The following is a 17,426-nucleotide window of genomic DNA, read 5'->3' on the forward strand; positions in this document are numbered from 1 at the left end:
CTAATGGGAAGTTAATGCACGTCTGTTTTCACATTAACTCAATTAGTTAGTTCAAATGTTCCAGTTTCATTAGTTAGTTCAAATGTTAAATGTTCCTTTTCAAACCATCTTGTTAATCCTTTTATAATGCCATGTATTACATTCTGCTTTCTGCATTAGGCCTGTTTGTCTTTAACGAGGCACTGACCCCATGACTTTGAGGTCCTACTATTCCCCTAGCTGAACCAGAGGGGCATACTCTCCAGGACTGGAAGCGCTGTTATTATAATTAGCTGTTATCTGCCATGTATAATGGATGAGTGGGACGGGATTCAAGATTTTAGCAGACCACTATCTTAATGCACATCCTGAGCAATTGGTAGCCAGTATGTCAAGCAGAGAGCGAAGTGACAGTGTAAGAAAGTGAGTCATGCGGGTAGCTTTCATATGACATAACTGTCAAGCACAATGTCTGGAGAAGCTCGCAGACGCTGTAGCACTGTTTACGCAACACTGTCTCCTTGTCAGAAGATTCCATATGCTTCATATTACGGCCAACTCGAATACCAAAACCAAGGAGTCCAAATTCTCAGAAGGGTTTGATAATATTCTTGTCCTGTTGAAAGGTTGGAATAAGGACAATAGGGCTCTGAGATCATAACTCAATTTGGGATAAGAGGAGCTCTTAGCCCACAGCCAGGATGACAAAAACAGACCACCTCTTAAATAAAACTTGCTCTCAACCATGGAGATTAATGCCAACAGAAAAAAATGCTTTTATAAAATCATACAGAAAATACAAGTCCAACATTCTGTGAGAATTTGTTCAGACTTAGATTTGCTATACACAATATTCCTTTTAAAAATGGCATGAATCATACACATAATTATGGAGTATGGGGTGGGGGCCTTCGGTACAAAACAAGATTAACAGACAAGTTGACAAAAAATAAAAATAAAAAAATCAACAAAAACAACTCAAAGACAAACAAGCTTATCTAAATGATTCAAGTACCACTATGTCTTCATTAAAAACAAAGCTATCTAAGGCATATAAGTTTATATGCTTCTGTACAACTGTACATGGCTCACATCCCATAGTCTGAAGAAGAGCGTGAGGATTCATGTTTGCCTACGTTCACACATTTGGAGGACATCTTAGAATATCACAGGACTTCACAAGAGATAGAAAGAGGCAGATTGACAGAGCAAGATAGAGATAGATAGGGAAGGATACATGATCTGCCCCGTCATATAGTGAGCTTCGGCTCAATAGGGGATTATAGAGGCTGCTGCTCAAACAGACCGTAAGTTAATATCTTATGAATACAGACACATACCGCATGAACAATTAAACTTGGTTGAAAAGGCCACTGCGATGACACTGCAGGGTGATGGAGTATGTATGTTGTGTGGCCACATGGATCAGTCTACATGTCTCGAGTCGAGTCCCATCGTATGTGAATCAGCAAGCTTGGACTAAATGCTATATTCTTTACCCATAAACCACTAGTAGAGTTTTTGCATAGAGACTGACTGAGGTGCATCACTCCAGGTTTGACAACTCTCTCAAGTGCTGTCCAAGAATATGTTGTAGAATGTGACCAAATACAAATGTGTACCTGACTTGATGGTGATTGGCAGCTCTAGGTCATGATGTCTCAAAAATATTTGGATCCATCAGATATAATACTGAATGTCTCAATCATTTCATAGAGAGAGATGACAAAACACTATCAAACCCATGACGCACACTAAATTAAGAACTCAGACAGATGAGATCTTAAAAAAAACACTATTCACTTTCCCACTCTTTTTGATTGATGAACACCATATACTGAACTAATAGTAAAAAAAACACATCAATTTTATAATTTACTCACTGAAAATTATAAGCACCACACAACATTTGCTGATAAAATTGTGTTTTAAAAGAATGCAGAAAACCTATGGTCTTTGTCATTAAGAATATGGACATAATATATTGAAATGTGTGATGTGGAATAGAAAGACACCCAACTATGCTGGTCTCACTGAAATGTACTCTTTAAGACAGTCTTTGCAGATAAAACATCCTGAAGTCCTTGAAAAAAAAAAAAAGGTACAAAATAATTTATTAAGCTTGTCCAGGGCCATCAGCAGTCCTCACTGGGTTCAAGCGATGGACACCCCGAACGGCCAGGAGCCCAGCTCTCTGAAGATTCCAGAAGGGTCTAAAAGACGGGGCACCTGTCCTGTCTCCTCAACTCCTTCTGCTCCCACGACTCCCTCCCTCTCTTCCTCTCTTCCTCCTTCCCTCCCTCTCTCTCTCTTTTTCTCTCTCTCTTCCTCATTGCCTCGGAGAGTCATATGGTTGGAATCGGTTCAACTTGTCGGGATCGTTTGATGCCATCTGGGTGAAGTCTTGGAAAATGTCCTGGTAGGTTTCATCTCCTGTGGAGAGAGCGAGAGGAAGATGAACTCTGACTGCAACAACAGCTGGGCACAGACACAATCTAAACACTCCACACATGCAGTTTGTTTTTTTCCCTTTAGAATTAGTTTGCAAATGTGGCAAAAAGGCACATGTAAAGGAGCAAATGAGCTTTTGCTTTGGATAAACAGACACTCACAACCACTGACATATGCAGCTGTTTCATTTTCCCCTCTTCAAATGATTCCAGAAGCCTCTTAACAACACACACACACACACACACACACACAATCTCCACTAACTGTACTTCATATCATCAGGCTTTACTTTGATTGCATGGTCAGACACAAATAGACACACACACACACACACACAAACTACAAGCAGGTGAAAGGCATGCCACAGATGGAGGAAAAAGAGAGTTTAGAGCCATACCTTGTTTTTTGTTTTTTTAAAGTGCAGCTCAACAGAGAATAGCAGCGTAAGGCAGGAAGGGAGGAGAGGAGAGAAGAAGAGAAGTGACAGAGGTGTTTATGCAGAAACCACACTCCTGCCAGAGCCATGTAAATGTTGTGCAGTGTGCTGTACGACTGCCCAACACGTGACCTCCATGACTCCACACCAGACCTCTCCAGCAGGCTGCCCAAACTGCCATGTGAACGTTCGAACACAATCACACACACACCCCTCATCGCCGCCACAACTACATAAACAGCATACAGCATTCGAGTCAAATAAAACAACTGATCTAAGAGTTTTTAAAGTGCGTGGTTTAGACAAGAAATGAAGTTGCGGTGATTGTAGCAGACTGAGAAAGATTGAAATTGATTTAAAACAACTGGCTGTATCCACGGTCAATTTCTAACATGCTAAACTAACATTATCTTGATTTGCTAAATTATACTGAGGTTTTTATTTTTCAGACCAACTATTTAAAAAAACCCTCATTCCTGATAATGCTATCAATACAAAATTTCTATATCCAAACCTGTTTATCACCATAAAAACTGCACATAGACTTTCTCTTCCACATAGCCCATCTTTGGACATTTGTTAGTGTCTTTGCTGAAGTGCTAATATTTTGGTTGCCACAGGACACCACTGTGCACAAAGTACACCAATCCAGTACTTCCCTGCTCTCCACTCCGCTACAGTCCAAGGGAAAAGTCCAATCCAAACCATGAAAGAAAGAAAGAAAAGTAAATAAAAGCAAAGACAAAAAAGTAAATAAATTGGGAGCAAAAGAATTCAAACATGCCAATAAAGCCCCTAATCAGCAGAGTGAACCTGGATGGACATCACATCACACAGCAGACAGAGGGGACCCACCGACTCCCTTTCCTCTATTGCCTCCTACTGGCCAATAAGCGCATCACAGTAGACATTCTTTCTCTAAAGCTAGTATCACCCTGACTCCACAAAACACCCCACCTGATACCAACTCATTTGTTTCTTGGTGCAAAACTGAGCAAACTCCAGCGACCTCCACTGGCCAGATCTGGTCCAGATCTAAAAACCTGACTGTTCCCTTCAGCTTCCCCCCACCCCGGGCCCCGGCCAGCACACAGGCTCTGTGAGAGGACTGGGCCGCTTTGATTGACATATCTTCATCTAACTGAAGCATCTTTCTCTCTTTCGTATGCAAGCATCTTCAAATGGCATCCTTGATATGGGCAAATGCTTTCTGTTTTGCACACAGATGAAATCAATTTGAGTATTCTAATGGTAAGGCACAGTGCGCACACACAATATAGAAAATATTTGAGATAATAGAGTTTTGTTTACAGTCTAACGCCTAACATGTAAGCCAAAGTTTCCCGCTATAAAATATTTTTCATCAGTTTAAGTCACTTGGCCACACACTGACTAGGCCAAGGGTTAGTGCTGTTATATAATGCATAGATATACTTTGCTACCAATAGATATGTACTAAATATATATGTATACTGCCTATGGAATGCCATCTGTGGGTGCCTGAATACACTGGCACCCAGTCTTGTGCAAAGTGTTTCATAACACAGACACTCTTACTAGCCTGTAGTTCTAGTAATGTAGACATAGATGTTTATAAATAGTCAATGACGCAGCCACAGATGGCTATTATATAGTCATAGAATATCAGTGGTGGATAAAAAATTAATACCAGTTTTTAAAAATGACTTTCTCCTTTAAAATAATCTGTGCAAAGACCAGTAAGACATGGCTACATTTTTACAGTACATGAAAGTAAAAACCATCATGCAGGTAAAAAACAGATGAGCTTTAGGCTCACAATGTTGCCAGCACAAATGTGTACAACGTGATGCACATTATAATGAATAGGAATGTACAAAACTACCCTCCCTCCCTAGACATCACCAAATCACACCGAGACATTTAGCCAAAATAATGACACCATACGCTTGAGCTAATAGCACAACAACGCTAAAATGACCAGTAAACTCAAGTGATGCATAAATCTGCTTGCACCTATATTCTTTAAGCTTGCCCAGTCTTTAGAAAAATAAACAAATACATAAATAAACTCTGGGCTATTGCACATAACATCTCGGCCTGAAGCGTGCTGGCGGCTTGGTGGCTGGTTTGTGTGATTGATTGTGTGTGTGTGTGTGTGTGTATATATATACACTGTATGTGGCTTTGTGTAATGTGGGAACAGTACTGCAGGGGGTGCTATAACTCCCCCAGCTGCAGGCTTATAAACTCCTGCATGCATTTTCTGTACTGCATCTCAGTGGGGCTGTCACTGGCATATTGACCTGACTGACTGTAGGGGCCCTCCGCCTCCCGCATCTCATCATTCATCTTGGCCAGCCGCAACCTGGAGGGAGGGAGAGAGAGAGGGAAAAGGAGAGGGAGAGAGAGAGAGGGAAAAGGAGAGGGAGAGAGAGAGGGAAAAGGACAGGGAGAGAAAGAAATTAAGAACATGAAAGAAGAGAAGGTGGGAGGGAAAGATTGAAAAGAAAGAAAGAGAGAGATTGATTACATGACATTGCATCAGGAATTCATTCATTTTCACAGCCAAATCTGGCTAAAGCAGATCCCTTACTGTGGGTTTCCAGAACAGTCAGCACAGTGACTATACCAAACTGTAGCATGGCAAATGCAGGCTGCAGTGCTGTGGGGTCAGTCATGTGATTGCATGGGGGAAATCTGATGTCTATTGTTAGGAGTCTGCAGACTTACAGCGTCACAATGTCAGCGTTGGCTGCCTCCACAGCAATGGTCAAGGGCGTTTTGTCGTCAATGTCTGTCGCATTCTGATTGGCTCCTCTTTTCAGGAATAAACACACTTGTCTGGGGAGAGCAGAAAAGAGGTCTCACATTACACACACAAAACACACACACACGGTCAACAGCTTCAACGCAACACAAACCCTTTCCACAAACATACAGTAACAATCCACAGTATTCAGGATAATGTCAACTCACAAGGGAATGTTCTTGGTTTATACCAATCACTCAAAGTCCAGGATTTCAAACAACAAATAAAACATAGTGGCTGCATCAAGGCATGTCCGAATCACATATTGGTATACAATGCTACTTACTTACTTTACTTTATTCTTTATTCCGGACACAAAAAAACGGTCCATAGCACAATACAAAACATAGCAAAAGACAGACAAGACACGACACATACTATAAAATAACTACAACAGTCAGAGTTCCACAATACACAAAGAGTGTTCAGATATCAGCATGTAAACTAAGAGGCCAGTGGTTCCACAGTCTCGTGAAGTGAACCTAAGCACACTCATTGCAGGGTTCACTAGCGTTGCAACTATGCTGTAGAATAGAACGGCGTTCTGTGTTGCTATCTTGCTAGGCCGTCCGAAATGAAGTTCATAGCTGGTACCTGCTACAGCAAGTGACTCGTTAGACCGCTGAAGGCAGCGAGGCAGCAGGCAGTTGCCTTCTGTTTCAGACAGACCCAATGTCTCATACAGTGATGACTAGTAGTGTCAAACCCATTTCAAATCATGTGCCCACTAAGGCCACGCAAGAGTCCAGTCTGCTGGGGCCTCTTACCCGGTGTGTCCCAGGATGGTGGCGTGGTGGAGGGGTCCTCTCCCGTGCACGTCCTGCTGGTTCACACTGGCACCATTCTGGAGCAGGAACTCACAAGCCACCAGAGAGCCCTGCAGCAGAGATCAGGACATTCAGATTATCTATAAAGGAACACCTTAAAGATGCCACTACCAAATACCAAATGCATATCCCTAGTAGGCCTACAGTATATAGCTGATCACCACATACAGTACAATGTTCTGACATTCTGGCAACACATTATACAGCACTGCCCACATTAGATTATTTTCAACTATGCTTGTGATTCAACTCAGTGGAAGTACACAGAAATAGTATCTCAGAATTATTGTAATCATTATTATGTCATGGATGTCACGGACACACACACACACACACACACACACACACACACACACACACACACACACACACACACAGGCTGGCATTGTTGCATGCTCACCCCCTGCACGGCCATGATGAGCGGCGTCCTCTTGTCGTCCTCGGCGCTGATCCAGTTGACCTGGGCCCCGTGGGCGAGGGCCTGGGCCATGTCTGGCAGGCTGCGGGCGTAGGAGGCCCAGTAGAGCTGCATGCCGGGCGAGTACTCCTTGGGCTCGGAGAACAGCACCTGCTCCTTACACGCCGACGCCACGCACATCGCCGCCTCCGCCTCAACCGCTTCTGACAACAGCAGGGAAACATCACCGTCACACCCAGGAGCAGTGGCCAGTAGCACAGCGGTCAAATGTGAGCGGGACGACTACAACAAGTCCAGTCTCATGCCGTATAGTTGTGTGCTTAACTGCACTGACAAGTAGGACACTCCATGTTACATCAACCAATCATGAACAAAATTATATATACACAACATTTCAAAATAGCTTTATAAAACCAACTCCGTAGCACCAGAAACAAATTGGGAACTTAAATATAGTCCATATCTTTTCACATAAAACAGTCCTTATAAGTAATTAATGCAATAGAATAGTTGGGGCTACCTGTGTCATTCAGGCTGTTGGTTGAGGCGGTGTTGGCCAGCATCTCTCTGCTTCCGTCAGCACTGTTCTGGATGCCACTGTCCTCGCTCTTTACTGGAAAACACACACAAACACACCCTCCTTCATCACTGTCTGCCACACAGAAGCTATATACGCACACACACACACACACACATACAAACACGCATACACACGCACTCACTTTTCTGGCCGGCCAAGGCAGCACCAGCTGTTTGGAGCATAAAAACTGAAATTAGAAGCAGACCATTCCTTTCCCCCCTCAGGATGTGACTGGATGAATCATATGACAATAAAAGGAGAAAACACAAGGGAATGGATGGACCAGACCCAACGGAACAGAGGAGCAGCAACCACCAACACCTGAGGAGAGCACACAGTGCATGTGAGATGGGAGCCCACGTGACAAGAGAAGAGGAGAGGAGAGAGGAGAGGAGAGGAGGAGAGAAGAGAAGAGAAGAGAAGAGAAGAGAAGAGAAGAGATCAGAAGAGAAGAGGAGAGGAGAGGAGAGAAGAGAAGAGATCAGAAGAGAAGAGGAGAGGAGAGAAGAGAAGAGAAGAGAAGAGAAGAGAAGAGAAGAGAAGAGATCAGAAGAGATCAGAAGAGAAGAGGAGAGGAGAGGAGAGAAGAGAAGAGAAGAGAAGAGAAGAGAAGAGAAGAGAAGAGGAGAGAAGAGAAGAGATCAGAAGAGAAGAGGAGAGGAGAGGAGAGAAGAGAAGAGAAGAGAAGAGAAGAGATCAGAAGAGAAGAGGAGAGAAGAGAAGAGAAGAGAAGAGAAGAGATCAGAAGAGATCAGAAGAGAAGAGGAGAGGAGAGGAGAGAAGAGAAGAGAAGAGAAGAGAAGAGAAGAGAAGAGAAGAGAAGAGAAGAAGAGAGAAGAGAAGAGAAGAGAAGAGAAGAGAAGAGAAGAGATCAGAAGAGAAGAGGAGAGGAGAGGAGAGAAGAGAAGAGAAGAGAAGAGAAGAGAAGAGAAGAGAAGAGAAGAGAAGAGATCAGAAGAGAAGAGGAGAGGAGAGAAGAGAAGAGAAGAGAAGAGAAGAGAAGAGAAGAGATCAGAAGAGATCAGAAGAGAAGAGGAGAGAAGAGAAGAGAAGAGAAGAGAAGAGAAGAGAAGAGAAGAGAAGAGAAGAGAAGAGAAGAGAAGATGGCACAGCCCACTATGAGGATGCAAACACCACATGGTCAAAGGTGTTCACACTGTGGAGGAAGGTTGAGGATACTGTAGTGAACCATGCACACAAACACACACACACACACACACACACACACACACACACACACACACACACACACACACACACACACACACACACACACACACACACACACACACACACACACACACACACACAGGTGGGCCGGTGACAGATGGGGATGAGGTGGGGTGTGCGCTGGCGATGGGAGTGGACAGGTCAGGCCTCTACTTACTACTGCGCAGTTTTGAGGAGGTATCAAAGTAGGAGAAGAGCGAGTCTAACTCGTCTGCGCCAAAGAGCGACTCGCGACGCACCTCCTCAAGGCCGGCCGCTGCTACGCAAAGGTCAAGAGGGCAAAGGGCACAGACAGCAAGGAAGCAGGGAGGAGTGGGGTGGGGTGGGGTGGGGGTGGGGGCAGGGCCAGGAGGAGGAGGTTAGTCCAGAAGCACAGCGCCGGACGCAGGTCAAGCAAAAACAGTGAGACAGACGAGGGGTCGGAAGCCAAGGGAGACGAGAAAAAGACAAACAGAGAGCCTGTTAGAATTCCACCTGCGAGAAGACAAGGGGCCATCGCACAGAGAGGAGCTCATTCACAAAGCTGACACAGAGACAGTGATGGAGAGAGAGAGAGAGAGAGAGAGAGAGAGAGGGAGGGAGAGAGATAGAGGGAGGGAGAGAGAGAGGAAGAGAAAGCAAAAGGTAGAGAGAGTAGAGAGTGCAAACAGTGCAGAAACACTTCCTGGTGCTCTCTCCAACACAGGTCTCCTCTCCCAGTGAGACCAAGTAACACAACGAGAGTGGCGATATGCGAGGAGGGAGGTCTCACCTGACGCCCCGGACGCGGGCCTCTGTTTGGGGGTGGGGGGCGGCGCTCGCGGGGGGGCCAGCTCAGAGCTGCTGCTGCTCAGACGCTTCTCCTGCTTGCTCAGGCTCACCACCTTCAGCTTCAGCTCGTCGTCCGACGGACACCGCACAAACCGCCGGTCCACGTACTTGGCCTTGATGTACGCTTCCACCTCATGCCTGCAGGGGGCACCAGAGATGTCTATTACAGTTGTGTCTGATCTCACAGCCAAATGAAAACAACTGCACAGCGTTCTCCTACATGAAGCAGAAGAACACATAGAAGGCCACTGTGCGAGGACTATGATCCCATCACATTTCAAACCACTGATAAAGCAAATGAGGAAGAGGGTCTCCCCAGACTCACATTATCTCTTAATGACTGTCTGGCCTGTCAGTGTTAATGAGGAAATCTCATGCAGAAAAATTCATGTTGACTGGCTGTAGTGTTTGGGTTTGTGTGTGTTGCTTTCTACGGTGGCCAGAGTGGGACACTGCTAGAGGGGGTCTAGAGGGGCTGGACAGTACCTGGGGTCTCCAGGGTGCGGTTTCCTGGCTCCCAACTCCTCTCGCCGAGCCTCATAGATCTGATTGATGACTCCGTTCCCCAATTCACACATCAACTGCGGCGCGCGCGCACACACACACACACACACACACACACACACACACACACACACACACCAATATCAGTCATCTGAAAAAGCTGTTACCACAGTTGAGTTTAAATAAGAGCAGTGGAGTTCTGCTGACAAAAGCAGCTGCTTGCACTGTGAATGACCCCTACCCTTAGCACTAACATCACCTTGATTACTTTCAAGGGCTCATGGAAATGCCTGTGATCTTGAGTTACATTGTAAAGGACGAGAGCGAGCAGCCACAGGTAATTTAATGGGAATATTAATGATCCTCAGACACAAGGGACAGAATCCTCCTAAGCTTTACCAAGTGCCCTTGTGCACAGGACAGCTCTGGGGAAATTGTAATGAGCCAATAGTGTGTGTGTGTCTGTGTGTGTGTCTGTGTGTGTGTCTGTGTGTGTGTCTGTGTGTGTGTCTGTGTGTGTGTGTGTTGCTTGATTTAGAAGGCTCTCTGAGGGATTGGGCTGACTGGATGGACAGATTCATGGACAGGTGCATGGAAAGCGATTCTCTCTCCCTCCTCCATCCCATCTGTCATTCCTGCGCTCCTTTTCCTCCCTACATCTCTTCCTCCATCCCTCCCTCCCTCCCTCCATCCCGTCTCCTCACCTTCAGTAGCTCTGGCTCCCATGAGTCCAGGGTGAGGGATCTGACCTTGGAGAAGTGCACTCCCAGACTCCTAAAGGGAGGAGAGGGAGAGAGAGGGAGAGAGAGAGAGAGAGAGAGAGAGAGAGAGAGAGAGAGAGAGAGAGGAAAGAAAGGCCATCAGAGGCTTGCTCAAACAAGAATGCCGTCTTCTCAAGGTTACCATCACTAGATGACACATACAGTACACCTGATCCAACAGCATTCCGCATCATTAAATGTGTTCAGCTGGTGTCTGAAGTCTGAAGTGGATTCACTAAATGGAATCAGTGACGGAGCTGCTGGCACAGCAGTGTATGGTTGGGTTTATTTTGGGACTCGGAGATCAAAATGGCTTAAGACACAGCAGGGGACAGTTGGAAATATCAAAATATAGAGAGCCCATCTGCTTTCCTGTGACTAGAACACACACACACACACAAACTCCCACAAACACACATGATACACCTCTCTATCTATCTCACACACACACACACACCTGTGTATGCCGGAGCACTGTATGCAGAGCGTGATGCCCAGGTTGATGCTGGCCCAGCGGGGGTCAGGCTGGCCGCAGTCGCAGCAGGCCGTGTTCCCGGCGATGGCCATGACCTTCTGCAGAGCGCTGTCCCCCTTCAGGCTCTTCTCCCGTGGCTCGCCGCTCGAGTCCAGGCTGCCCGTAGACGTGGACGACTTCCTGTCCAACTTCTGCGACAACGCCAAGAGAGAGGACAACAAAACACACACACACACACACACACACACACACACACACACACACACACACACACACACACACACACACACACACACACACACACACACACACACACACACACACACACACACACACACACACACACACACACACACACACGCCAGCAGATCAACCAACCAGAATGATGGAAACATCCATTACCCAGCCATCATTTATACTATGAGCATACTGTCCCAAATGCCATTATTCATTTCCATTTTTAAATTGTGGTCGAGTGATCATGACTAATTGCTTTCCTCTCTCTCACCTCTCCGTCATCTCCCTTCTCCCTGAAGGCTGTGGCGATGCTATTCTGGACGGCTTTGATCCAGGCTTGCCGCAGTTTCTCAGAGTCCGCCTGCATCATGCAGCTCCTGGGAGACAAGTGGAAATCAGTCAGAGTGTCGTCGGAGCGACGGAGCCCTTACTGTACCTGGTGACCTCCCCCGCTTCAGTGCCCACTGTGCAGAAAGAACTCTTTTGTTTGCGGCTATAACTTCAGAGGACCGCTTCAGGCAGAAAGGCAACCCTAAACCTGAAGCCATAAGTGCCAGCATGCAAAGACATATGTACTTTTAATCAATTATATATATATTTTTAATAAATAACAGAATTAACAAATTCACATGTTTACTCTGCTCAATCCCTCCAGACTATAAAGACACACAGTAGGCCATGCTTCTCTGATACCTGGGGAGCTGAAGTAAGGTGAACTGAACTGAGCTGAAAGTAACAGAATGAGGAAGTGGTACTCCTGCTGTGGTTGGAGGAACAGGTGTGGTCATTACTGCTCTGTGGTGGCTACTGTGGTGGTTTCTGACCTCATGACTCTCCTAAAGAAATGCCCCTTTTGAACTGTGACTCACTTAGTGGGGGACACCACCTCAAAGCAGAAGCGCCGCTCGATGTCCTCGCAGTGCTTCACCGTGCACAGCCTCAGGTCCTCCACCACCACCGTGGGGTTGTCCTGGCAAACGCAAAAGCACACCAACGGTCAACCGCCGAAAAGACAAGGTTCACACAACCAAATGTATGAAGTGGCTCCATAGCATTTAAGACCACTTTGAAATTTGAGTACAAGATCTGATATGTACACAGTATAAAGTACAAAGTTTATTATAAATGTTTTTTGCAGTTGTACTCCATAAAAGAGCCTTAATATATGGCTGTGATTTATCTGAATTCAATAGTAAGCTGTCAGCAGGACACACAGTGCTGCCATAACATCATATCACTGATTAAGGACCATTCTTCCTCTTAGTATACTATATAGTATATATTTTTTTTACTATATATATATATATATATTTTCATTTGCCAGAAATGCATCCACAACAGAACAGCCAGCCTTTCCCCAAACCCAGACCCAGTCTCTTGCAGAGCTGGAGCCCTGTGGGACTCCCTCCTGGTGCTGCTATTCATGGAATGTTAACTTCACCGTTAACTGTTACCAAAAAAGAAAAAAGCTGAAAAACTACTCTTGGGTGTCTCCTTCCATTAAATATGCAGGGGGAATATTTTAGTTGGATCTGCACATCTATATTTTACTTTGGACAGCAATAACAAGTCTGACCTACCTTAAATTTCTTCTGGTACACTAGCTGATTGTTTTGAATCGAGAACCATCGCCTGAAAGAGAGGAAGAGTAAGTCAGTGAGGCAAACTTCCCGGAATATCTTTCAATTGGTGACACATATAGAGCATAACAGTATTACAGGACAGTTTCCACCTCTATTATAAATTGTGAGCTACCACAGACTGTCTCCCATTGGTGTATAAAGCTTCAACTGACTGTTACATCTGAATTTACCACTATAAATACTATGAGGTACATTGAACAAATGTGTTTTTTCCCCAGTCCTTTCGGTCTTGGCTTTCACACAGTAAGTCATCACACACATCTTTACTGGAATCCTGTGTATGAAGCTAGTTAGCCTTTTGTTGCTCACCTGTTCCATGTTTTGAAGGCATTACTGGCCCTCTTGAACAGATAGCCCTCCATAGCGATTCCATTCTCGGCATCCACATTGTACTCCAGTTTGGTGTCGTCATTCGAAAAGTCCTACGAGTCACAAGCAGAAGGAGTCATAAGAGATGGCCCACCAGCACGACAGCCTAGCAGAGCCAACAGCACAGAGCTCACAATGGCATGGCATGGATTCCAATACCTAACAGGCCAAACATACCTTCTCTAATGTGTACAATGTATTGCATGTCAACTCGTATCCAGTAAATGACTGGATATAAATACAAGAGGAAGACAACAAATAAATAGTTTTCAGGGGATCTTGCACACGGATTAGCATCTTATATACACAGTTCATTCTGGTGTGATTCTTTCCTTGAGTAAAACACACTTCCTTGTAAAACTATAAACTTCACAATCCAACCATGACGTTGTAATTCCTGCAAATCCTCCTAATTGTAGTCTAGTCCCTAATCCTGAACTTGTGGCCAGGAAGAGGTGATGAGTAAGACTAGGTCCCCTTATAGCTCGTCTTGAGCAATCTTGACCGTAAGTAAACCAATAAAAGTGGTCCAAACCAATGTCTGAGTGGCAGAGCATGTTTTAACAGTCCAGTACACACTATGAGTGTACAGCTTCTCTCAGTGGTAGTGACAGGCACTTATTTAGAATGGATGGATCATACTTAATCAGTCAACTTCCCATACATGGATTAAGCTTTCTTTTCCAATGGAGATTTTAGACTGGAATGTTCTTCTAGACTAGGACTAGGTTAAACCGCCCTTATGTGTCTAAAGTACAGCCAGAGAGATCGATGAGGAGAGAGATGAAGATGCAGGGTAGATGGATGGAGGCGTTTCTACACCATGGGTAGCCATGGGTAACTGCTGCCCGTGCCAGGCATGTGTGGGCAGCCCAGCAGTGACTTGGGCCAGTGAATGAAACAGAACCCAGGCCCTGATGGACATTCTGGCCACGCACCAGACTTCCCTGCCCGCATCACTTCCTGTGGGTGTGGGCTGAAGCTGGCCAGTACCAGTCTATGGCGCCTGCCTACAGATAGATCTGAAAGCTTCCCTGAGATGCTGCTTCATGGCACGTGTGGGCCGGCGTGCTGCGATGGCAACTCCACCAACACCTGATCCTACGCTTGGGTGAGCTCATTCTCTCCCTCGACATGTTTCCACACACCTCTCCGGCTCCTGTTTTATAGACACCCGACACCGGGGTTGCAGAGTCTCAGCTTACGCCCCCCCCCCCCACCCCCCCGAAAAACGTGCCGTGGTGGTGTCAGGTCCTTGGTGCCCGGCACCGGTTCCAGCTGGTTAGCTCACTGAAAGGGATCTGAGCACACACGTCCCTTTGGCTCCTGGCTGGAGCTGGTATTTCGGTATTTGAGCGCAGGCTATGGTGCTGGAGAGTCGTATGGCAGCAGTGACCCATCATGCAGTGGCCGTCACAGACCTTCACACATGACTCTGGCATTGTGTTCACCTAATGAAACATCAATAATGCGGCGGATACCTATGAAAGAGAGCATCCAGAGAAAATAAAGAGGCTTCACTTCCTACAGCCACAGTTTCAATTCCTCTACTGTACAATACTGCGCGTGTCTGGCTATCAATAAACAGCCATGCCAAATGAGTCAGGGCCTCCTTTTGAACCCACCAAAAACACTACGCATCTGATCATACTCAAAAGAAGAAAATAATGTATGGTCACTGGATAAAGTTTGATGTTTGACAGCTAGATGTAAATGTAATGCATTTAAATAGATTAAATAGATAAATCTTGAAGGACAATTGAATTTGAGGCAAACTGTTGTATGGAGAGTGGCATGCGCAGGTCAGATGGGCTGTGTTTGTGTTGGCCTGTGGCCTCAGGCTGCACTAAGCCCGTACTTACAGCGCTGGCATGGCCAGGCTGCCTGGAGGATTGGGTTTCTGGCTTCCTGTAACCGGAGAGCGTGCCACTGCCTGGACACCAGCTCTCAGCAGCTCCTCCGCACCATGACACATTTTCCCTGGCTGCCCGAGCCCCGGTTTATTTTGGGGGGGCGACAGAATGTGGGCTATGGGCAGTTGGACGCGACCAAAGCCGGGGCTGCTGGTGCCAGTTGTGGAGGCGGCGCAGCCAGCAGCCGAGGACTTTCCCATAAGGCCATGCGACCGCTGCGTCCTTAACCACCTCCTCTTGCCTTGGTTCCTCCCAGCCATGCAGAATGGGATTAGCTAGGGTCATAAGGGATCGAGCGTGGAATCAAGAGTGCATGTAGCTCTTGGGCCTCAGCATTCCTGTTCCATGGTGAAGTGGTTGCAACAACCTATTCTTTTTGGTAAGCACCGTCCGCAAGACACATCTGCCACTAGACGTGGTGTGGATGGCAGAGGATCACATACAAGAGCTACGCAACGGAGAGAGAAACTCAGCCCCGGCAGTGTTTGGTTGCACGCACGACCCGTGAATGAGTTGTGCATGGGAGCGACCAGACATAACAAGCAAACACAAGTGTGCAGAACTAACTTTCTGGCCATGATGCACACCAGCCTGCCCCAACCACTCATGTCATGTGACATCGTACCACAGGAGGTGACGATAATGGTGGTGGATGCTGTCAGAAACAACCAGACACAAATGGCAATGCTGCTCAGTAAACAACACAGGGATGCAACAGACGGGCACGGCCATGTCAGGGAGAGGCGATGAGTGAGTGAGAGAGAGAGAGAGAGAGAGAGAGAGAGAGAGAGAGAGAGAGAGAGAGAGATGGCGGGCGGAAGGGAGGATAGCACCACTTCAGTACGTACGGTAGTGGACCTCCATGCGCAAAAGACGCGGCCGTCAACCGAGTCATCCTCTGACACACCCTGTGGGTCACAGCACAAGACGGGCAGCCCTCAGTCAGGCGCCGACGCATACAAACACAAAAACACACACAAACACACACACACACACACACACACACACTCTCCCTTCTGCATACTAATGCAGATAATAAAACACTCCCTCTGTCCACTACACAAAAGACAAAACCTTCTCTGCCTGGTACACACACACACACAATCTCTGTCTGTTTATCTCTAGATGTAGTTCTCCAGCCTCCAGCTGCATTGTACAGAGTCTCTATGCCATTTCACATTAAACACACTGAATAACAGAGACGATAATAGAGCTGCCTGTGCCTGTCTCTCTGTCTCACATATCTCTATATGAAAACACTGTCTGTAGCAAATGCTCACACTCACATACTCCTGCATACCCCCATGCCAGTGCAGTTTCCATCCTAAATACACACAGTCAGAAAACCCCACATGCCAACATCACCACTAAAATACTCACTATCTACCTGACACACACACACACACACACACACTTCAGAAATGCACAAAGGATGCTTGTCTTCAGCTGTAGCTGCCATAAATACACACAGCACAGTCTGCATCTCACACTCACCAGATACCAAACATAGTGGAAGCGGCTGAAGATTTTCATGCTTGCCCAACGTCCTTGTTTGTTTGTTTGCGAGTATGTGCGAGTTTGTGTTGTGTGTGTTTGTTTGAGGAAGTATGCGTTTGTAAGTGGAAGTGGAAATATGTGAATTGTGTGTGTATGTGTAAGTATGTGTGTGTGTGTGTGTGTGTGTGTGTGTGTGTGTGTGTGTGTGTGTGTGTGTGTGTGTGAGTGCATAAGTGCCAAATCGTGGCTCCTATCCCCAGACTACCTCAGAGCATCTTACTGACCACTCAGACACTGATAAAACACTGTTGCACTCCTCCTGACAAGCATGCCTTCCCCTCTAGGTGTGTGTGTGTGTGTGTGTGTGTGTGTGTGTGTGTGTAACTAATCTGCGTCACCACCACTGGGCGGGCATGACTCCTCCCCTCTGCTGAAGCCCCAGAACTCCATGAAGGTCACAGATGTATCCCTCTCTTGTGTGTGTGTGTGTGTGTGTGTGTGTGTG

General features: G+C 46.2%; 1 protein-coding gene across 3 annotated transcripts in view; it reads right to left on the reverse strand.

Moving 5' to 3' along the window:
- Positions 1-731: 731 nt before the first annotated feature.
- The window catches only part of LOC143116669 (arf-GAP with coiled-coil, ANK repeat and PH domain-containing protein 2-like), a 40,153-nt gene continuing 23,458 nt past the window's right edge, over positions 732-17,426 (reverse strand). The window contains exons 10-24 of one of the 3 annotated variants that reach the window (XM_076277939.1): positions 13,452-13,564; positions 13,080-13,131; positions 12,369-12,469; positions 11,771-11,876; positions 11,245-11,453; positions 10,731-10,800; positions 10,009-10,103; positions 9,464-9,660; positions 7,625-7,651; positions 7,423-7,515; positions 6,885-7,102; positions 6,425-6,534; positions 5,579-5,689; positions 5,152-5,213; positions 732-2,412 (exon numbers count right to left, since the gene is read on the reverse strand). In XM_076277939.1, coding sequence (XP_076134054.1) covers positions 2,309-2,412; positions 5,152-5,213; positions 5,579-5,689; positions 6,425-6,534; positions 6,885-7,102; positions 7,423-7,515; positions 7,625-7,651; positions 9,464-9,660; positions 10,009-10,103; positions 10,731-10,800; positions 11,245-11,453; positions 11,771-11,876; positions 12,369-12,469; positions 13,080-13,131; positions 13,452-13,564 — 1,668 coding nt within the window. In that variant the 3' untranslated portion in view covers positions 732-2,308. Of the gene's footprint in view, positions 2,413-5,151; positions 5,214-5,578; positions 5,690-6,424; positions 6,535-6,884; positions 7,106-7,422; positions 7,516-7,624; positions 7,652-9,463; positions 9,661-10,008; positions 10,104-10,730; positions 10,801-11,244; positions 11,454-11,770; positions 11,877-12,368; positions 12,470-13,079; positions 13,132-13,451; positions 13,565-17,426 lie in introns of all 3 variants that reach the window. The other 2 variants (XM_076277938.1, XM_076277940.1) reach the window with 2 other exon arrangements.

Source organism: Alosa pseudoharengus, unplaced genomic scaffold (assembly GCF_046254945.1).
Source record: "Alosa pseudoharengus isolate Yale_2024_CS ecotype anadromous, Long Island Sound unplaced genomic scaffold, YU_APseudo_1.1 YU_APseudo_1.1_scf_11, whole genome shotgun sequence".
Taxonomy (NCBI): domain Eukaryota; kingdom Metazoa; phylum Chordata; class Actinopteri; order Clupeiformes; family Clupeidae; genus Alosa; species Alosa pseudoharengus.